Source organism: Rhyacophila brunnea, unplaced genomic scaffold (genome assembly GCF_057557595.1).
Source record: "Rhyacophila brunnea isolate RB1 unplaced genomic scaffold, BYU_Rbru_1.0 scaffold_7, whole genome shotgun sequence".
Taxonomy (NCBI): domain Eukaryota; kingdom Metazoa; phylum Arthropoda; class Insecta; order Trichoptera; family Rhyacophilidae; genus Rhyacophila; species Rhyacophila brunnea.
The window spans coordinates 24,068,349-24,091,246 of record NW_028233339.1 but is presented as its reverse complement, the minus strand read 5'-3'; the positions used below and the strand labels follow the sequence as shown (position 1 = coordinate 24,091,246).

The 22,898-nt window shown below is 33.8% G+C and overlaps 1 protein-coding gene and 1 long non-coding RNA gene across 4 annotated transcripts in view; one reads left to right on the top strand and one right to left on the bottom strand.

Moving 5' to 3' along the window:
• The window catches only part of Arms (Ankyrin repeat-rich membrane spanning), a 133,403-nt gene that overhangs the window by 5,277 nt on the left and 105,228 nt on the right, over positions 1 to 22,898 (top strand). The window contains exon 1 of one of the 3 annotated variants that reach the window (XM_085958407.1): positions 21,563 to 22,570. The exons of the other annotated variants lie outside the window; for them this stretch is intronic. Within the exon in view, the coding sequence (XP_085814533.1) occupies positions 22,067 to 22,570 (504 nt within the window). The 5' untranslated portion in view covers positions 21,563 to 22,066. Of the gene's footprint in view, positions 1 to 21,562; positions 22,571 to 22,898 lie in introns of those variants that run through there. 3 annotated transcript variants of the gene reach the window in all.
• On the bottom strand, positions 1,911 to 21,582 carry LOC147064651 (uncharacterized). The gene is made up of 3 exons (XR_015071962.1): positions 21,186 to 21,582; positions 11,700 to 12,224; positions 1,911 to 3,296 (listed from the first exon to the last, which is right to left on the bottom strand). It is a non-coding gene; the product is annotated as an uncharacterized LOC147064651 (long non-coding RNA).

The following is a 22,898-nucleotide window of genomic DNA, read 5'->3' as shown; positions in this document are numbered from 1 at the left end:
GGCACATTGAAAGATAGCGTGTCTGTTTTAATGTATTGTAATAATTATTCTCACATGACAAATATTATGTTTGCTATTTTTGTATTCTAAATATTGATGGTTTTGTGTTTTGGATGCCTTTCTATGTACAATAATAATTTACAACGGGCTGTTCTTTCACAGTAGTTGGTTAAAGCTACATTTTTATGGTAATGTCAACTCAATGTTTTGGTTCTGGAACAAGTCGAATATGTCTCATATTTGAAATAGTTCACATTTCTAGTAATTAATAAAACCATGTCATCGTCATAAGACATTCAAGTTTCCAGAGTTTATCATGATAATTAAAAAAAAAAATTAATAATGTATAGAATTGACTGATTGAGTTAAGGCTTACTATAGTCAGGCGGTGACACGAAACTGTAAACGTCAATGATAGTGCTAGTTATTGCTCATACTTCAAATAAAATATGGAAAGCTGTTTGTAGAAAATGATGATTATTGCATCTTGAAATAAATGGAAATAATTTGAACGAAATATGCAATTGAAATTTTCATTTATTACTAGAATGTTGCATTCGAAGATACTCAATAAGTAACTAGCATTACCATCATAATTCACAATTCAGTGCTATGGCCTGAATATAGTCGGTCTCGGTTTAAGTTAACCTAAATTGTGTTGAAATACTTGTGCTAAGCGATAACAGTGTGAAGTTGCTATAAATGAAGCTGCAATTCAAACAACATGGAGATAAATCATCATTAGTCTTAGTAACTTTTTTTTGGCTTCACATTCATATTAATTAAGCTCTATCTGTGTAGAGAAGGTTCTCTCCTAACGCATTCGTGGAAACTATGTCCGGATTATTTCCGGTGGTCACAATTGATGCTTTTTAAATGCAGTGTAGCTTATTGATATTATGAATTTAAACTATTTGGTTTAAAATGATAATGCAGTGCACAATGCCTGTATTATTAGACAACACTGGAGATATGTAAATTCATAACATAATATTGATTTTTCACACAGTTTATTTGCACAAATCATTGACTATTGTGTGTCAGCAAAGTAAAAAAAATGTATTGCACTATGTATTTCAAATGATAATAAGCAAGCATGTATGTTTAAGTTAATTAAGTGTTTTCCAAACTTTTTATACCTACCTTTATACCTTGGTGAAAAAAGGTGAAATATTTTGCGGACCGGTAACTCGTAAATAAAATCTATTATTTATGTACTGGATAACTTTTATATTCATTTTTGAATCATATATTATAAATTATAACAAACAACAGTCTAATTACAAATAAAAATTATGACATGAAAATTCTATTGATAATTGAAATAATCACAAACCGATCAGTAAATAAATTGTTAATAATATTTAGATCTTTTGAAATTTTGAGAAATCAATACTTATTTACTTTTTTAAAAAAAATGCGAAATCTCCTGTTACAAGTCGCCCACCCAATGCAAAAGGACTATAAGCGCAAATTCATAGTTTCAAGACAATCGCATTTGAAGTTTTGCACCTACCTACTTCAAATTTTTAACGTTAAATTTTTTAAATTTTAAAAAGGTTTAACATCAAATAGAGTATGAAGACATTTTTCCTTTGTTTTCCTAATGGCCTTCTGGTATTTTTATAGTAGAATTATATGAGATATATATATATATATCAAGATTTTAGCACTTGTGGTCCTTTTGCATTGGATGGGCATTTCTGCTAGAATAGTAGTTGACAACCGTGGCTTCAGTATTGTTTCGGAGGGACGAAGCGCTGTATTGACATCCATTCGACTGCTCTGTTTCGTTTATTTTATTACTGACATGGACGAGAAAGTCTTCTGACATGAAGAGGTAGTTGAAAATGCGAACAATAATTACTTAATGGCTTTGAAAACCTAGAGATGGATATTCTTCTTCTTTTAAAAATGGCCGACAACTAGGTACTTTTGCACCGGCAGAAAATTCCTGCAGACCGGCGATCGGGAAACACTGCTTTAAATTACGCTTTTTGATAAAGGTAATCTTAAGCTTATAATTATTTAAGTAGAGATGTGACAGTAATTCATTTTTTATTTCTAAAAACATCTTTAAATTGAGTCATTTGTGTATAAGTAGTGAACGTTACTGGCCAGTATTAAGCATCGACCAACGCTAGAGAACAAACGTGTATGAATTTTGCAATAATTTAATATTAATTTTACTCATCGTTTCATGTACTAACCAATTAAACAAAATCTATATAGGTACCTACTAGGTATTTCGTCCATATAGATTTGGTTATTATGATACTTAGTCATTGTTTTATACCTACTATTTGGTTTCTCATTTAACCTTACTTTACTAATTTTATCCTAAGTACCTCGCAATAGTTTTCAAGTATATTATGTATATATCTGCCAGGAAGATTTTTTTTAAATTTAAACCGTCTATATCCAAATGCCGATAAGTCCACAATAATATTTGTGATAATCAGCATTTTTGTGTTTCAAGAAAATATGGTTGGTTTTCTTTTTTCCACCACGTCGTAGGTACAATATTTTGAAATCAGAACAATTGATGCGTATTTTCATTGGAAAATAAACCCTTCCTTGTAAAATAAATATGTATAAGCAAAATAAAATTCACATCGGTGATTAGTGGTTTTTGTGAGTTTTGAACATTTTTTTTTCGAATTTGTATGTTGTGCGAAATTACACATAGAGTATAATATATAATATTTGCGTATACATTTTATATTAGCTTTTTCCTGTATGTATGTACGCGAACTTATCTGTTTTTAGAAATATATGCGTAATGTGATAAGTTTGGTTCTCTTCTGCGTTCTGGAGCAGTACTACAGTAATGATTTCTTCAAGTTATGTGATCAATTTTACAACATTAATACATACGTATTTATTGAAAACACTTCTGTGAAAATATATAACCAATAGAAAAAAAAATACTATTGAAAAAAATTACGACACCCAACAGGAATCAAACCTGCGTCTCTCGGGATTCGCGCCCACTAGCATTGACCACGAGGCTATAGGCATCTTATCCGATTGCGATGAATTTTAACTAATGGCTCTTACAATACTCTCTGGAGCGCTTTCTAAATTGAGTTACATTCTTATTAGTTGAATAAATAAAAAATAGTTAATGCGTATTTATGTACGAGATACCTACTCGCATATCACCATAATTACCGTAGCGATGGAAGTCATACTCGTCAAATTCACCACATGTATCCATGTAATAACAAGCCCAGTGTTGCCAAGTCATCATTCCCCCACGCACGCACCATATGCACGCGCAGGCCCTCAGTTTTCTGAAAAAAATAATAAAACCAGGCAATGTATTTGCTATCATTACCAATTATTCATAATCAGATGTTACCTATAATGGCAGTCGAATATGATACATAAATATTTTTTGCTTCCTTATTTCTTGAGTGATGATTTTTAGACTTAGTAGAGGTGCTTGTTTCGCCATATAGTTAAATAAATATTAGACAAACATCTACCTCGGTAAGTATTTTTCACAAGTCTATACTTTAATGATTCAGAAATCTTTAGAATACAAATATATATATATTACTGTATATTATATTATTTAATACTTAGTGGCGTTTTAAAGCACAGTCTAAACTTGTCATTATTATGTCATAAACCCGTTCAATCGGTTTACACAAATAAATTTAATGTTTTACAAAATATATTGTTTTACTAAAAATTGATTAATTTAATTTATATTGTTCCTATTTATACAAATCGTCACTGGTCGAAGCTAAGATACAATTCGGATTTTTTTAATTATATTTATTACTAGTACGAAATAATAAGTAGACACAGATACAGAACGAAGAAATATACTGATTCGATGTATTTTTATCAAGTCATTGGGATAGACAACGGTTGGATCTATGTGCGCCACTCCACCCGCACTTCACCTTCGGTTGTACCCCTGCTATGTAACTATTTTACGTATTCATGATGTTTTGTTGCAAGTGCGTTATCTTGACTGTGGAATCCTTTGAGGTTGCGAAATGAAACTCTACTAAAATAGTACATGGTATTGAATAATTCTATTGCAAAGTCTAAATAGATAATTTAAGAGCATACTTCAGTGAAACAGCAAATAATTTTCAACTATAGGTGCGACGAAATTTCGCTGCCAATCGGAGAGCGAAAGTCGAGCTGTGAACACGTCAATTTGTTTTGTGATGGCGTCGGGGGAATTAATTCTTAAATCGTGTAAAGATGAATAAAAAACTTTACCGATTTTGAAAAAGAAAACATGTCAATGAATATATTATTATTATTACAAATAGAACAATAAACATAACACTAAATGGACGCATTTTGAATTTGTATGACAAGTTATGTTGTTCTGCACGCTTCGTTTGCACAATCTTCGCGTCGCGCAGTCACGATCGTTTTAGACCGTGCCCCAGCTGAAGTATAGTCGTAATAAAGATCCTGCTACCCATTGCTATTATCAGGTAAACTTATACAGAACCTTGACACGTCAGTAAAGTACAGTAGGTAGGTGGGTACCTTCTACTTAACTAAAGTGACGATGTGTTCGAATGAAGGTTGTCGGAGCACGCGGATATTTTGCTGTAATTGTTTGATAAAATCAGCACGGACACAGTTTTAAAAATCGCATGTCAAAATAATATCGCGGTGTAGATAGGTCGGGGTGGGAAAATGATAAAAATAGACTAAGATTTATCGTGTGAAATATAGTGTTACAGTGTGAGCACCGTATTCATTAATGTAAAAATATTTGACATATTTGTGCATAAAATGCATGCTTGGAAATGCCTTATATTAGGGCTGTCAACCATCTTGGATTAGTCGGGATCAGGGAACTCAGAAATAATGGGAACTGAAATACACAACGGGTAAGGCGATAGCAGGTAACCGACTCGAGTAAGGATGAATCCAGGTTAAACTTACACACGTGTCTAGAATACGTTTAACGTCGAATACTGAAAACTGCTCTCGAGCTATGCATTTACGCTCATTTAATGTTGGTGTATTACACACACTATTGCACGTGCATAATGCGTGCTTCATTTTCGTAGGACACTCACACATTCAAAAGCCTGCTTCACCATGCGGCGTATTGAATATAGCCTATTGGTATTCTATTTATTATCTGTTCTGTGGTCGGGATCGTCCATTTGCTGGATCCCGGTAAGATCGTATTCAGGACCCAAAATGTCACTGAATTTAAAAAGCCTACGGTCAACGTTACCACACTGCAAGTCATATTAAACATTACTGTATCAGAACCTATATAAGCACAGGATTTTCAAATGTACACACTTTTCACCAAGGCATTGGTGAAAACAGCAACAAGATGAAATCTGTGTGGAACGGAAAGGGAGCTAAGTTTGTTGAATCATATAAACTTGACGATTCTATGTATTAATAAATACTTTTTTTTGTACTTGATAGAAATACTGAATAAATATAGAATACTGAAATGTCATTTTGACTTTTGATATTGATTTCCATAGTAATGCACGTATATATTAATAATTTAGTTGCTAGGACTGGACACACAAGAGAAAATGTGTACTGTACAAACAAGAATTCGAGCTAATAAAAACGTGGTAATAAAATAGTCAAACATGCTAACCAACAAGACGAATCAACCCCTCTGAATTATTAGATTCCACACAGAAACGTGGTAGTTCCAGTACTTCCAATACAAAGTTGTTCAAAACCTAATCTTTTGGCTCTTCTGAAAAGTAGTGATTTTAAACGTATGTCCCTTTTCCTGTAACACATATTATAAACGTGGCAATTAATCAAGAATTTTGTACTAATTTACTATGTGTTAAACAAACAGTGTCGCATATAAATAAAATTAAATAATACAATATCACAGTTTTGGCGAACACGTCGTTTATAATATTTTGAGAATTTCCCTCGTTATTATTCTTGAAAATTGTAAATAACTAGTTCACTTCATGACACAATTATTTGTCATTTTTGCCTACATTTCTACTTATATTATACATACACAAATTCATTTCACGGAATAATCTACATATTTATATATTTTTATCTATATAATATAGTATCTAGATTATAATTTATTGTAATAAATAAGGAAGATTCTACTATACTGATCAGTGATCAGTTTATAAGAAATCTCGTGACTTGATGTCTCCAGCAATACGTCATTTTTGCTCTCAAGATGATTACTCTCGTTTGCTCCACGTGTTCATAAACATATATTTTTTAAAACATTATTTATGAATTAAATTAAATGAGAATGAATTAATAGTAAGTAACCACTTTATTTTCGTGTCCGGAAACTTGTACGTATGCAGTTCGCCATATCACACTTCACCGTGAAATGTTTATCGGAAATATGTGGCCGTATATTAAAGATCGTCCAACCTCTTTGGGTCGTATTGTACTGACATAAAATTCATGTCTAAATAAAACACGGTTCTTGTCGGTTTACACTTTATAGGAAGCCAGCAGCAAACTTTTTTTTTGAAAACAGCCGATATACTGGATTATTTGTTAGGTTAGGTTAGGTTTTCATTAATGAATTCATGGGTTTTCCCAAAATCAGCTATGAAAATTTAATTAATGTTCATATTGAATCTAATAAAATTAGTATACAGACCGTATAGTATACAGTCATCTCTTTCCGATAAGAAAGCTCACGGCGAACTGTGCCACGGGGAATTAATGTTTTACGTACAATTTACATTTAACCTTCTTTAATACCTTGTAAATGGTATACTTTTACGTAGTATTGATTGTACTGGGTATTGTAAATAACTCTTGTAGGTAGACGACCAACGGATTCGGCCAAAAATGCTCTTACGTCAAAAATGTGTTAGAATATAGTAGCTTTAGGGAGATATCTTATGAATGAAGAATATTAAAATTATAATAATAATATAATAAAGTAATCAAGAAAGATTTTTTTAATCAAAGAAGCATTAAATATTGAGATTTTGTATAAAACTACTAATGTGAGAACATGAATAAATGTATAATTAATTTAGAAAATTTACAGTGTTGCTCCAGTTGTATACGGCATTTAAAGTTTTTATTGCTCATTCTCTCCTCTCTTATTTTCTCTATTTTATAGACTTGTTAACGGACTATTTTATGTTTTCCATTAGGGTATTATCCAAAACGGTAAACTTCGTAGTCAGGTACTTGAGTAATTAATGACTTTATTTGCCGGTTCCCGAATGATGAATAATGATTACTAGGTATAGAATATTAATTACCCAACACCCAGGTCTCAGATTCTATGTGATGTCGATAAAATCGGAATTTCATAAATTATGCCATTAATGTTAAAGTCTACTTCTTCGGAAAATTTCCCATTTCCATTAAATACTGCAGACAATAATTTTATTATTGATGAATGAAAACGCTATAAGTACCTAATAGTCATTCAAAAACGTACCAACGTACTTACATTTAAAAAAGAAATATAATATACTCAAAAATTGACATGTTCGCTAATATTGAAACTAAAATCACCACCCAAAAACTACAAAAAAGCTTTCAAATATTTGTTACATTCTGAATTAGGTACTCGTACCTATGTAGAAAATAGAGTTTGTACCTCAGATAGCGGCTATTGTTCGGCAAAATGATGCCGTGTTTCTCGCGTATAACGCACAATAGAACTTGATTTCATTATTATTAACTTAACTATGAAACGTCATATCTACCAGCATGTTGCTTCTCGGTACGGCTTTCAAATTGAAACACAACCATAATTAAACATATTTTCTACTAAATAACTAAAAATAATTACCACTAACTTTATATTTAACACAAAAACAATAAATTTCAGCAACACATACCCGCGGTTTTTAAATGTATGTAATCATTAAATTAATATTTACCGGCGACGTTTCCAAAAAATATTTAATTCAACCGTAGAAATTCTATCTTACTCTACGCATATTGCGGAGATATAAGCATTCTGAATGCTTTCTCATTCGCACTTATGGTTCGTTTTTGTTCAGGCCTTGGTTTGTACCTAGTTTTTCGAAAAATGCTGTATACTTTACTTTAATAAAAGTATGTGAAATTTTAGCAATTTTATAAACATTACTCGACGACACTGCAAAACTCTCATTCTCTAATAACGTGTTCTCACTGTGTCATAATAGCACATCTACAACATAACCTAAAGATCTTTAGATACGTAACTAATCACATATGTATATATTATATGATTTTAAGAATCTATATTTTTTATGTATGTAATGCGTAAGCCGTAAGGTATCTAGTGTGTACGTCTAGGACCTAGGTAAACGCATTCATTGTAGGTATGTCGGGTATATGCTCATAAAATCGGAAATCGGAAGTATCAGTTGTTTGTTCTTCCAATGTGCAGAACTAACTTGCCATTGGTAATGCCGATTGGGAGGGCAATAACTCTGTTCAACCAAATCACTTCGGACATTGATATATTCACCTGCGTGAGGATGAGTATAGGTGGGCATTGTTTTATAAATTCTTAAAATAGGGTCTGCTTAGCTCATTCGGTGTAGTTCCTTGTATCCAATTTATATTTCTTTGTATTTACACTTCCATATCAATCAAAAGTTCATACGAATTGTATGGAACAACAATCCATACAATTCGGTCATATCAAGTGACGCCATAGACGAGGAAAGAGGAGAACCTTCTAGAATTTTTTCGGGACCAACTTTACTATCCTAGACTAAAGTTGCCACGCACTCAAATCTAATTTTACTGAAATTACTTTCAAAATGGAGAAAAGCAAAGAGAAAATAAAATGTACTTACTAATTAAATAATTCCTCAACAACGCAATGAACCCACCATACAAACCCCAGCCTGTACCAAATCCGAGCTTAATCGGGAATATCAGGAGCTGTAGCACTAACAACAGCTTCATGTTTATTATTTTTGTCCAAGAGGATCGAGGTGAGTTGACGTTTTTATAATGTTGGCAACGTGTGTGTGTACAGTCTTTAAGAGTGCTTATGAAAGAGAGAGAAATAGATACAGAAAGAAGAGAAATGTAAAAACCAGCTATGTATATTATAGCAAAGTGACCAAGCTCCCAAGCTGACTGGGTGGAGAGGTAAGGTTTTTGACAGCAAGTTTCACGGTTATTAAATTGGCTACGGAAAGTGGTAGAGACGATATCGGCTAGATGGCAATACGTTGTCATAGCTCCCCATAGGAAATTCAAGCCGACCTTTTGCCAGTACATAAATTATTAGGTATATAATACAGTCGTATCGGAAAGTAAAAAGTTTCGCCGTACGGAGTAAAATCGTTATGGGCCGACACGGAATCTATTTTTAAATATTATTGTAGAGGTAAACTGTAACCGCAAAAGGTCTTATCGTTATCATTATTTAACCAAAGTCGTTACATAAGATAACATATAAAAAGCCTTTTCAATGCTAATGTAATTGTTGCAAACCCGTGGCACGGGAGCTAAGAGATTTGATTTGACTATCGACTTAACGATAATCCCAACGTACATGATCTGAATATCTCTGTACTGTTAACACGAGCTGTTGTGCAAATATTTCCATATATACACATCAACTTAAAACGTTGTAGTATATATAGAGTAGAGTAAGTATATATTATATATTGTATACATAAAATCGAATATTTTGTTTTGTGGCAGTGTTTGAATATAACAGTGCTTATCCAATATTTTTGTTTGGTATCACGGTGATCTCATAAACGTTTAGCACGAAGCGAAGTATGGATATTCATCCTCTATTAATATTCTAAACTCAACACAGTGGCGAGTAAGCATACTTACCCCCCCCCCCCCCACCTATCATTGTACGTATTTACATAAATTAATTTTAATGAATACTGTATTTTATTATTTCTTATCGACTTTCTCAAGACAGTACTTCAGTGAAACGGCAAATAATTTTCTACTATAGGTGCGAAGAAATTTTGAACTGGCTGGCAATCGGAGAGCGAAAGTCGTGCTGTGAACACGTTAATTTGTTTTGTGATGGCGACGGGGGAACTAATTCTTAAATCTTGTAAAATGACTAAAAAACGTTACCCATTTACTTGAAAAAGAAAACATGTCAATGAATATATTATTATTATTAGTAATAGAACAATAAACATAACATTAAATGGACTTTTTATGACAAATTGTGTTTTGTTCTGCACGCGTCATTTGCACAATCTTCTCGTCGCGTAGTTATGATCGTTTTAGACCGTGCCCCAGCTGAAGTATAGCCTTAAACGAAAAAATCAATAAAATAAATTAAACTTATGAACCGCACAACATAGGTATACCTACTGACGTTTAGTTAGAGTATGTACACCTTAATAGCATCGCACACCTTTCACACACATATTCTGAAAGAATGTTGCATTTTTACCACCTCTACATAGCGCATGCCCTGCATAATCCCACGGGACGTTACTGACTTAATCGGCTCCACATGTAATTTCTACAATAAGGACAGAAGAAAATGTTTATTTGAAATCATCATTGTTACCGTGAATTACGATTGCTTGTAATTATTAAAATTTTCGAATATACGAGACACCCTTGGGAAGTTATCGCGGTGCCCCAGATCATCGAGACACACTTTAGAAACCTCTGGAGAATGTGTTTTCATTGGTACTGTATCTCAATAACATAGCTTTAGATTCGTTTACGTGATCGAATTGTGAAAATATTCTCATCGCGTAGATACATACTTACCATAAGTATTTGGTGTTAAAAAAAACAGTAAATGTTATGGTGTCTAGTCACTGGCACCACATTAAAAAATCCATATTATAATGAATAGAAGTACCGACCGATGTTTAGTGGCACCCGGTAACATCAATTCAATAATAATATGGGTAGACAATATTCTACATTTTTCTTTTTTATAAATATTGTTGTCATAAAGCTTATCATTGGGTTATGCACAAAAAAACAGGAGATAAATTGTATAGGTTTTACCCAACTCTACAACTGACATGTCTATGCTCTAAAAATGAGCATAGACAAAAGCAAACAGGAACGTCAGAAATGTCAGAACTTCAATATAAATACTTACGAGATACACGTCCGTTCTTAAATGTAAAAAGTAAAAAAATCGTATCGTTATAAACCTGTATATACTGCCGTGTGTCTATCTATCACCAGAAGTGTAAAGTAATTGTGCATTATACAAAATACAAACTATAAAAATGCCCACGCGTGTTTCCTTTCATAAAGACCCATAAAATATCATATTATCTACAACTACAATTGAATGCAACCTGTCTGAAAATAATATATTAGCGGGGTAGTTCACACAATACACCAAACTACCCCCTCAATAATATTATGTATGTATCAGAATGTGATATTTATTGGATTATAGCGTGCCACTAGATTTTCGCTGGTGGTACTATAGAAGTCTTTCCTCTATTGTATTATTTCTATAATCTGCATTTTGTAAGCCCATCTACGCTCGGGAACAAGCAGCAATAAAAAAGTAAAATATACCAATCATCATTTTCACTCCAAGGCGACGTCTGAGCCTTATACGATATAAAATTTTTTTAACACGAGAATATTGTCAAGAGGACTAATTGTTAGCCATTCATTAAAATAAAAACAACATACGGGGTTCTAACCCGCGACCACCAACCAAGAGTACAGCGGAAATGAAGATTATACTAAAATCACGATAGGTTTACTAATAATGAAAATAACACATTACTTACGGACAATGATCAACCGCAGAACTGGTATTTTAGCTGTTTTTTTAGTTAGAAGTCATCATTAGTCTGGATCAATTCACTGAAAAGTCTCTCCATGCCGATTCCATTCCTCTCGATTATGTGTATTGTGTTGCATTTTCTTCTGCAGAACTTACTATCTCGTTGGTCGGACTCTTGGTGTCACTGGATGACTAAATCGACCAGAAATTGCCTCTTTTTCGAGATATTTTTCTCTCATTTCCATTTAAGGTTTTTAGCAAGCTCTATTACATTGCGTACCTTTGTGTGTTCCCTTATCCAATTGTTTCGTTTTTTGTCCACACGCTGTGCATGCTCTTTTCCATACCATGCTGACGAACGAAGACTTCTCTTATGATTACGGCAAGTACCTATACACTTCGTTTGAGCCACAATGGAGGTCACTTTCAAACACATTATTCTTAGAATATTGTGAACAACTTCATCGAACATGCATCCATGCATATAGACGTGTTGTCCCAGATAGAAGTAGTTTTCCACCAGTTCGACCTGAGAAGTAGTTAGTTTAAAAAATGGTTATTATATTGACAATAAAATTAAGTCATGAAAAATTAATGTTATCTTAAACGTGGAGTGGTCTGCTCGCATTTAGCCGAGACAATGGACTAAATTATTTCAAACATGGCCTTCCGTTCACTTACGTAAAACAGTATTACGCCTATCAATCAATACAAAGTAATATGGAACACTGACTGGACAATATTGTTAGATACAAATATTTTGTTTTGCGATGATTACAAAATTGTGTGCGTCATTTAGATTTAACATAAAGCCGTGTACACGCAGAGAAAAAGTTGGCAACCTGATAAAATATTTATTATTGTTATCATAATCATTTCTACCATAAATTATTTTAATGGGTTCTTACGCTAACAACTTCAACCTACTTAGCGTCATACCCCGTTTACACGTGGATGGATTTACCGCTGACAGTACGTAATATCGCGGTCGTAACAAAAAAAAATGCACGTGTAAACACGTAATATCGTGCAAATTGCAAGATTGCATGCATATATTAAAAAAGTTCAGAAGCTTCTAAATTTTCACGCGACTTTAGACTGCGATATCTGCGCCTGCGCAGTAGAAGAATAGTGGCGAACCTGTCGGTAAAAAAGCGAAACTATACCGCGCAGAGACTCATTTTGAGGTTAACCGATTTTCACAGCCTTTCAAATAGTACTATAAAACAACAACACCGCTTACTCTTGAAGAATGAGATTGGCGAGACAATCAGCACTTTTATGTGTAAACAGTACACTATTGGTGAAGTAAATCCATGCACGTGTACAGGCGCTATTGCTATTTATACTGCATGTATTTGCAGTAAAACTTGTCACACATCAGTCAACACTGTCTAAGCGTGAATTGTTATTTTTTTTGTTTGTAATCGTTTACCTAATCTATTATAATGTTTCATAATTAACAATGGATTTCTTTATATCAGGTAGGCATCTACACTAGATTTGTACGTACTATTACGTACGTCCAACGCTGCTCAATGTGTGAAAAAGAGAAGTTTGATCAAGTAGACGGCACTAATGGCATGTTTTATTTTTACTTCTTGTCCAAATGCAGTTTCTGTGCTGCTATCTCAATGGGTGTCTAATAATTTATTTTAGTGATTATTTATCAATAATCGTGTCTTATTATCATTTTTCATGGCTGTAATAAAATAACATTTTTTTAAGATGTAGTCAGTATATATAGAAAATGAGCTGACTGGCAGGTATGGATAAAATTGATTTAATCGTTTTTTTTAACCCCTTTGTAATTAATACTGTAACCACAGATGAAGAATATTAATTAGAGAGGATATTATCCGGCTATAGCCCGCCGTTTTCTGTGCGTACCTATTGATACCAAATACCACCCCTCGCGAAGAGACGTCGCCAATCCCACATCAGGAACTTTACATAAAACAACGACTACCGTCCCGTAAAATGACCAGCTCTGCAAATGTTCGCAACCTCTGTAATTACTAAATAATATTAAGTAAGTATAACAAAAATAACATCTCGCAAACCATCTTGCGAGGGGAGAGTTTTGAAGACCGACGGTCACAAATGAAATTACCTGAACCCGAGGGTATTTATTGCCCTTCGGCTCAAGCAAAGTATTACCGTTAGATTTATAAAAAGCCTCGCACCTTACGAGGGGGTAGACATGTTGAAAATAGTTTGGTAGTACGATTTCGCCCGCGAAGCCAGGAGATACGTCTTCCACGCCCCCTTTGTCTTCACGGAGGGGGCCACCAAGAAAAAAAGTAAACTCCACCCGTCTCGATTTTATAAATCAGTATATCTCTTGTAGTTTTCTCGTGTTAATAAATAATCGTATAACCCCTACCACGCAAGAGTGAAATAAATAAAAGTGAATACTGTGAAATGTGACAAAAACGAATCAACCCTTAAATTGGCAGTGCCGTGCAAAAGTGAAATTTCTCATCGCGAATCGTTTTAAAATCAATGTTTGTCCTAATGTAATAAAACAAATGCTTGTCCATGCTTTAATGTAATAAAACATAATTCTGCGCGGAATTATAAAATAAATTTCTGTGTTATCAATGTGTGCCCGTTATATTATTGTCTCTCACTCCCCAAACATCATAATGCCCGAATGAAGGACTCCACAACACACACTTGAGTTCTAAACGGTAGTACTATTCATATTATTACCCACCACCCCAATTATTCGGCTTAATTGATAATGATAAATTCGGATAGTCGATTGAAGTAATAACCTTAATTTACTTACTGGAATATCATTTTTCCATTGCAGTTTTTGAAAAATTCAATTTTATATAATCATACATTATTATTATAATCATAGTGTAAAGGGAATAATCTGGATAGTCGAGGTGTTATTATATCAGAGTATTCCACCGTAAAAACAAAACACATCGCAGCTAACCATATTTATATATCATCCATTAAATAATATTGTTTAATTATTCTTGCATTGCACCCACCCACTGCACTGTTTAGCTCATCATCTATAAGCCGAACAACGATAAGGTGGCTTCACGGCAGTGAATTTAACGCTTATGTTCCAGTTTATTCCATCTTACTCTAATTTTACTCTGTGTTACTAAGTGCGTCTTTAAACTTGTTCAGACGTTAACTATAAGACTTTGTGCGCTGTATAATCTCTGTAAGTATCTTGCGATTTTATATATTTACTGGGAAAGTATGAAATTAACATATTTAAATAAATATTTCCTTCAAAGAGTCGAGAAGTTTGAAATTGTGGCATTTCAAAAAGCTATATTTAGGTACGTACCGAATATGAAATTCCCAAAAAGTAATTGCTTCGAATTTGCATCACAAACACGTTGTAGAAAATGCACAAACAAGACCACCACTATAATGAATGTTAAATAACTGTATGTATAATAATTAACAAAAAATCAGTACGGGTGGCTTATTTATACAAAGTTATAAAAATTTCACACTCTTAAATCAGTTGGTTTAAATAATATTTTTAATCACTAAATACCTAACATTATAGTTTTGAAATACCATAAAATGTGCAAAAGAAGTCACATAAAAATATTTGTTTACAATTAGATGAGGTAAAAGTATTGCGTATTTTTGTGGATACATTGATCAAATAAAAGTGTCGTAAGTCGAAAATCGAAAACTTTCCAGGAGATGAAATTAAGAAAATGACTGTTTAAAAAATAGTATCTGGATCATCACTTATCACAAGAGCTTGATATATTATTCTGAAGTAGTGTGATTAAGTCTACATAATCAACTATTATTTTGAGATGATACATTTTTGAACGGAATTGAATGCAATGCTACCCGCTGCGTAGGACGTCCGAAGAAAACAATCGAATAATATGTAATACTAATTTATTATTACACATTTCACTAATGCCATTTGCTGCATATGACTCAAGAATACAACAGTATTGAATCTAAATAATACAACTTTACTCGGGAATTGAATGTTGAGTGTTCCCATTTAGAAGAGTCATAAGTCATAAGATCGATCGCGGAAAAGCGTGGAACCATTGCTATACTACTGGATGAATCATATGCTTCTTAAAATGACGCCCGATTTTCAGCGAGTCGGCCTTTGTTAAAACTTACTGAGTAAGCCCTGTCTAGCTTGCATCTTACTCTAACTAATAGTCAGCGCATGATGACTTGCTCTGTCTGTTTTGCGTTGCAGACACCCTTAGGTTCACTATTCCAAGAACGCAAATTTAGTTTTACAGCCAGGGCAATACGGGTGAAATTCGGGAATCCATGTTAACGGTCTTAACGCATTATACCTACAAGGAAATATTATAAGACGATATTCGTTAGATCTTTTGTGGTACATTTTTAAAATGACACTTGTATGGGAACTGCTCATCTAGTAGTATATCAATGCGTGGACAAGGAAATATTATAAGACGATATTCGTTAGATCTTTTGTGGTACATTTTTAAAATGACACTTGTATGGGAACTGCTCATCTAGTAGTATATCAATGCGTGGAACTAACTTTAATACGGTTTTCGACAAGGAAATATTATTTTTTCAAAACGAAAATATTTCAGTTGTGACACTTTTCTATAGAACGTGCGAAGTAAATCTTGTGTTTTTTTTTAAATGAATTTATAAACGTTGCTCTCGTGTTTTTTATGTACTTAACTGGTTTTTTTTACCAATATGGTTGTAAAAAACAGATAAAAATATATTGTAGGTAGTTAATACTTACCAACATTTCAGTATTTCTAAAATAACAAACATTAGTTTCTACACAAAAAGTATGTCTGTGCTGTGGTCTTTGGTTATTTAATGATAAGTGCAATACTGATATTTGTCATTAGAAGTGTTTGGACTTTTAAAACGAGAAAAAAAACTACACTGTACATTTTACTAAAGTAACCATTTAATTCTAATTATTTGATACAAATATAACCAATATTTCAATAGTTTGGATTGACCAAATGAAAAAAACTATCAAATCTTACTAAAACTGTATACCTACCAATATAAAAATTACCACGTTTGCACTTTTCATAAATTATATAATAGGTATATCTTTATACGTAATATATATGTTTCGTCAGTAGGTACTGCGTTATGATAGTCGATATAAGCGAAAAATTTTCGATGGCTCAGGGTGTAAATAATTATTTTTATTTTCCATTCCAAATCGGTCAAGGGCCTTTTGGAATGGGTCGTTTCACAAAACGCTTTTCTCCAGACTGTATGTCAGTGGCATTATTATTCTGGCCAGAAGCCATATTGTTTAGACATCGTTAAATTCACCTACCTATGTGCGATTTGTGCTTTCGGCGGGGCCTTATCGATTTTTACGTGTCGGTGTGAATTATTACAAAATGTTGGGAACCGGCTGTCTAAAGCTAAACGGCCTCAAATCAATAAACACATTTATATTATGTCGGAATCTAATAAGAGTAATAAGTGTCTAACTTTCGTCAATTAATATTCATCGTTATGTGTTTTGTTTCAAACAATTTCAAGGGTCTTGTACTGGAATGTGAAATCAATACGTTAGGAAAATCGATTTTTCCGCATTTCGTGGACTGCAGCATATCTTTTTCACGCAATATTCGCCTGGCATTGTCATATTTTAGGACATATTACCTATCTTACGATATAGAAAACTCCAAAATAAAATACATTTTACATCGGGCGCGTACTGCGTTGCAGTAGTTTTAGAACTTTATTTTCATGACGCTCATAGTGTTGTAGGTGTAGCGAGTCTTTCGCGGCGCATTAAAATTTCAGTTTCAAATTCGAAACCTTTCGAAGTTGTACTTCTTTAGGCGCGTTTGGAAAATCATATCAGAGTTTATTTTTGGCGTGTGACATGTAACACATAATTTATTTTTCACACAAAAATAAACGCACTCAATTGGATTCGAACCACCGATTGTTCGGTTATCAGCCGAACGCACTACCATTACGCCACAGTATGATACTCCAATCGTGACGATTATACAATATAATATTATAGTTTAGAATTGTTCCGTTGCCTAGGCAGCTAATTTATTATTGTCGGCCATTTGCAATTCCTTACGTAAACAAACTTTTAAACGTCATAGTGGCAGTTGTTACTTTAAAATAAAAACAACGATAAATAATTATATAATTTAGTAATATAAGTTAAAGTGTATAGAAATAAACCAACGGAGTTCCAATAAGCGGTCCATTTTCTTGAGTGTGTAATTTAACAAGATAATTAAGAGCTAGTCGAAGAATCTAGGTTATCTCAAGTTTTGTTTTTGTTTTGTTACGCCAAAGAAGTATAACTTCTAATGCGCGTACATAAGTAGGTACACACACCGATTTTTTTTATATTCTAGCCTTTTTAATCGAAATTATCCATATCAGAATCATACGTGAGAGGTTTTTTGTGTTAATATTAATGTTTAACCACGTGGCTTTGTGAAAAAAAGAACAAATATAGGACGAATAGTCACCGTAGCAATAAGGAAAGAGCAGTTAACATTTTATTATTCCGCATAGAACTGCTACCGAAGCATACTATTCCACAAATCGTAATCAGCGCATAGCATGTACATTGTTTGGAATTATTTATTATTTTTGTCGAACAATCGGCCAGGATACTGTCAAATTTTAATACACTGCATACTTTTTATCTTTTATATCTAAAAAAGTACTTACTATAATAGGCACAAGTTTCAGTAAGATAATCAATTCTAAAAAAATGTGTAATGCGATGATCATAAAAATAATTTTCTGCGTATCCGTGCATGTGCAATTAGCGCTTTTTTGCAATGTGTTAAATGTTAATGTTGTTTTGAAATGTGTAGAAAGTTAATGATTGGATTATCATTATTATGACTATGTCTGTGTTGTCTTCAGTATAAAAAAACATCACGTCACTATTCTTGCAAATGACTTTGTAATAACATTATTATCTTTATTTTTATTTACTTACCACAAATCACGAACAATTACTTATCACAAATCAAAAACTACACACATTTTCCCAATCTGAAGCGAAATTATAATATTTTAAAGCTGGTCGGTCGTTTTGTTCCATAAATACGTATCTAATCTGATATTATTTTCGCTTATTAATAGTCATCGAATTTAATCGATTGCAGGATAAAAACATTTGCAAGCATCGTCTCAAATCTGTTTCTTTTTAATTTTATTTCTCAGTAGAAATTCCGGTTTGTCCGATATATCCGGTTACGTTAATTATAAATTAAAACCTGTTACTATTTTGGTTTATTCATATGTCTATTCACAGTACCTACTTATATAATTTTTGTTAATTTTTTTATTATTCAAATAAACAACACAATATTATGTCATGGTCGGAGGTCACTGTTAGTTTTTTTCTTTTTGGCTCCCTTTATTAGATTTCACTCAATTATAACATATTATTATACTATTGAACTCGGTCACTACTTGCACCCATCTTCTTATATAAGTATCTTTGCTTTCACTGAACACTTCCCAAGAGATCGAACATTTATTGAAGCACCATTATTTTGAGACACGTGGGCGTTTCGGTTTCATTTCATTTCCCTTACTCAACGGCTTTAAAAATATCGCGCGAAACAATCGATCGGTGTAGCGAAAGGAAAGGCGGTACATAGTTAGATCAGTGCAGACTACTCGGCGAGTGTAGAGATGTTATTAAATAGCACTCGACTCCATTGTATCGTAGCATTCGCATTTACCATATTATTAGATAGTATTGTGTCGTGATGTTTTTCAACTTCAAACAGTTCAACTATTTCTACGTCAACAAGACAACGGTTTTGTTCGCTCAGTATTAAATTCGTGGGCGAAGAAAATATAAACAGAACTTTAAATGATTTATTTAGTATAGCATTTGGCCGCTGAAACATAGTCAGTACATGTTGACCAGCGTTTCCCTTTTTGGCGGGCCATGGCGGATCGTACCGAAAATATAGATTGTGTCTCAATAATTTAGCTACCCGGAGCAACTCCCTATGTGAGCAAATGGGGTGTGGTGTGAGATTTGCTATTTGCTAATGAAAAATAAAATTGCTATACTCTGTGGAAATTTCAAGTTTTTGGTTTTAAACATAAAAGTGGAATAATATATAAGTAGGTACTTACTTAAATATATTAAAAAAATATAATTTGTCAATAAGTTAATAACATTTAGCAAGGCATCTTCACACGCATTTCTGTTGGTTCTTGAATCGATGCTGGCCAAAAAAAGTGTATGAAGATACAATTACGAAATCTATATTTTATACGGAGGGGGGGTCTTACATCGTAAAATGTATCAAATGGCATTGGCAAATGGAGTCATGTACCTACATAGAATGAAAGAGTTACGCTTGACGTTCGGGAAGACCTGATCGACCTCGTACCAAATGGGAATGACCCCAGCGTCCAAAGTAGAAGAAAGAAGAATAATTTATCGATTTCGTTTTTTTTTTTGTTGGTTGGGCACGTAAATGCAATGTTGTAATGAGTTGATCGATTATTTTTGGGTATTTGGGCCTGAAATTCAAGACAACACAAAACCAGATGAAACGAGACAATAATCAAATAGACAATTTTTATTGTGTCATAGTTAAAGTATATGGCTGCAGTAGTATGATGGTAGTACGTGTACACAACATTTAAACCTATTTTGGATAAGTTAGTTAACCATATCCGTTTATCCTTCAATATGGATAAACGGCAGAAGTCAAATAAAATTAACAACGATGTAATAATTGTAAACTTTACACGTCAAAGTTAAAGTGATGCACAAATAATGTATGTAAAGAACAAACATAAAACATACAAAGGAAACCTAATAAAAATGTACCTACTATAAAATCAGAAAAATTCGATGAAGTTTATACAGGGTCGTGACTATACCTAGTTTGGAAAACGCTATTATATAGAATTATAAAAGTTATTATTACCTATATAAATAATTGGTTTACTCGGTAGATTAAACTGTGTCTTCAGTAATTTAGATGAATGTTTCTCGAGGATTTTATCTACTGCACATGATTACAATAAAATTATATTCTCGCTATATTATATAATATAGTGATGACTAATGACCGATGTTTATTTCTAAAACTAATTAGTTAACCATGATAATTATGTTGTAATATTGTTATATTTGACATTCACAACGTTAAAATCGAAAATGACGTATTTTCTCAAAAAAAACATCCTTGAAGTATTTATTATTTTTTAACAAAAAAATATGTAAAGTAAACATAAAATGTCTCACTTGCTTATTATATCTTTATAATGTCAAGTAACTGAGCAAATCGATGTAAAATGTTTATCATGTTACAGAAATGTTTTACACAATGTTATTTACGCTTACGGGGAATTTTCCTAAATGTCGTTTCTCAAGCTTTTCAAAAAATCGTAAATGTATTTCGTATATTCGGAAATGGTCAGGTCGTTATAAAAATAAATAATAGTATGACACATGTTGAATATAATTATAAATACTTACCTTTTTTTATAATAATATATTTTGATGATAATAAATAAATCACTTCCTGTGTAGTACTGACCCACACCCAAAAATATTAGTTATGAAGAAACTTTAGCCTCGAACTGAAAAGTGCTGAGGTGTTTTATATTATTGCGTTGAGTTGACACTTGGAAAGGTGGCATTTGTTTCACTTACTAATAATAATTATTGTCTCGCAGGATTTTCCTGCGACGGCAAAAAATATTTGTAATCACTAATCAGTAATCACAGTAACATTGTAGCGGAACGATAAAAAATTTAAAATAGCCTCGCGTTTTTTTTTATCGGGAATGCAAACTTATCACTCGTACGATTTCGCGATTCTTCCTAGAGTGAGTGGCCTGTGAGCCGTGTTCAGTGACGTCTGTGGCACTGCGAGAATTGATCGCGTTGTTTCGATCGGCCGCATGGTTTGTGTTGGTCGTGTCATAACATTCATCGCCGGCTCGATTCGCCGCCGCGGCCTCGCGTCTGGCACACAACGCACGCACCGTCGCCCGCCCGAACAGCCGTATTCCGACTTCGTACTTCGCGGGCCGCGGTAATCTATTGTTGTGACAGTCCCCACAATTGCCAGCGAATCGGTGACTCGCAGATGTAACTTCCCGAATGTTTTTCGACAACGTGTTTATTTATTTACCTTTTTCTACGCGTCTTTAAGATTGATTGTTTCTTTTTTTATGTTCCACGTTATCGAAATAAATGTTTAAATATTTCTTGTTATTTAATTTTCACTTAAAGTGTAAGTCTTCGTCATTAGTGTGTGGATTAATCATCGTTTTTACCGTGACAAAGTGACGTGATACATAAAAAAAAATCCCCAATGCCCCCGGTCCCTTGAGTGTTTTAAGTGTGTAAACATGTCGGAAGCTTCGAGGAGTCTGTTGAATATGCAACTGGATGATGAGATCCCGACGCGTTCTGGATCCATCGATAGGACTCTGCTGCGTCCGCTGTCCAGGCTTCTCAGCAAAAGTCAATCGAGATCTGCGACTCGCGTGGACGCCGGGAAGTTTGAGAGTGTCCCGACCGAGGATCACTTCACGGACGATATCGTTCACGACGACGAAGAAGACGACGATGTCGGTTGTGAACTGGAAGCGCTCAGGGGAGAGTTGCGAAAGAAGCTGGAGAAGCCGCAGCGAAGGCTGTCGTTGACTGCGCCCCCATCTCCGACAACGGCTCGACGTCCACCGCGAACCGGCCTTAGAAGACCTCACCTGCCGCATTTGCCCCACATGCCGCATCTTCCCCACATGCCTCACCTGCCTCATATGCCACATCTTCCTCTGCCTCACTTGCTGCAGTGGCGGGAGTTGAGGGGGCGATGGGGCTCCGAGAACGTGGGGAACAGAGTAAACGAGGTAGATTTTTCAGAAAACAAATATTCCACAAGTATATTATATCAACTGATCTGTTGTCACTCGTGATGCATCCACCCCTGTTCAATTCCTTCTTGTTAAGGTGACGCATCAGTGAAACGCCAAATAATTTTCAACTGTACGGGCGACGAAATTTTGGACTCGCTGCCATTCACTGAGAGAATGTTGACCGAGGAACACGTCACTTTGCTGCGTGATGGCGACGGGTCATTTAATTCTAAAATCGTGTAAAGATGACTAAAAACGTTACCCATTTACTTTAAAAAGAAAACATGTCAATGAATATATTATTATTGTTACTAATAGAACA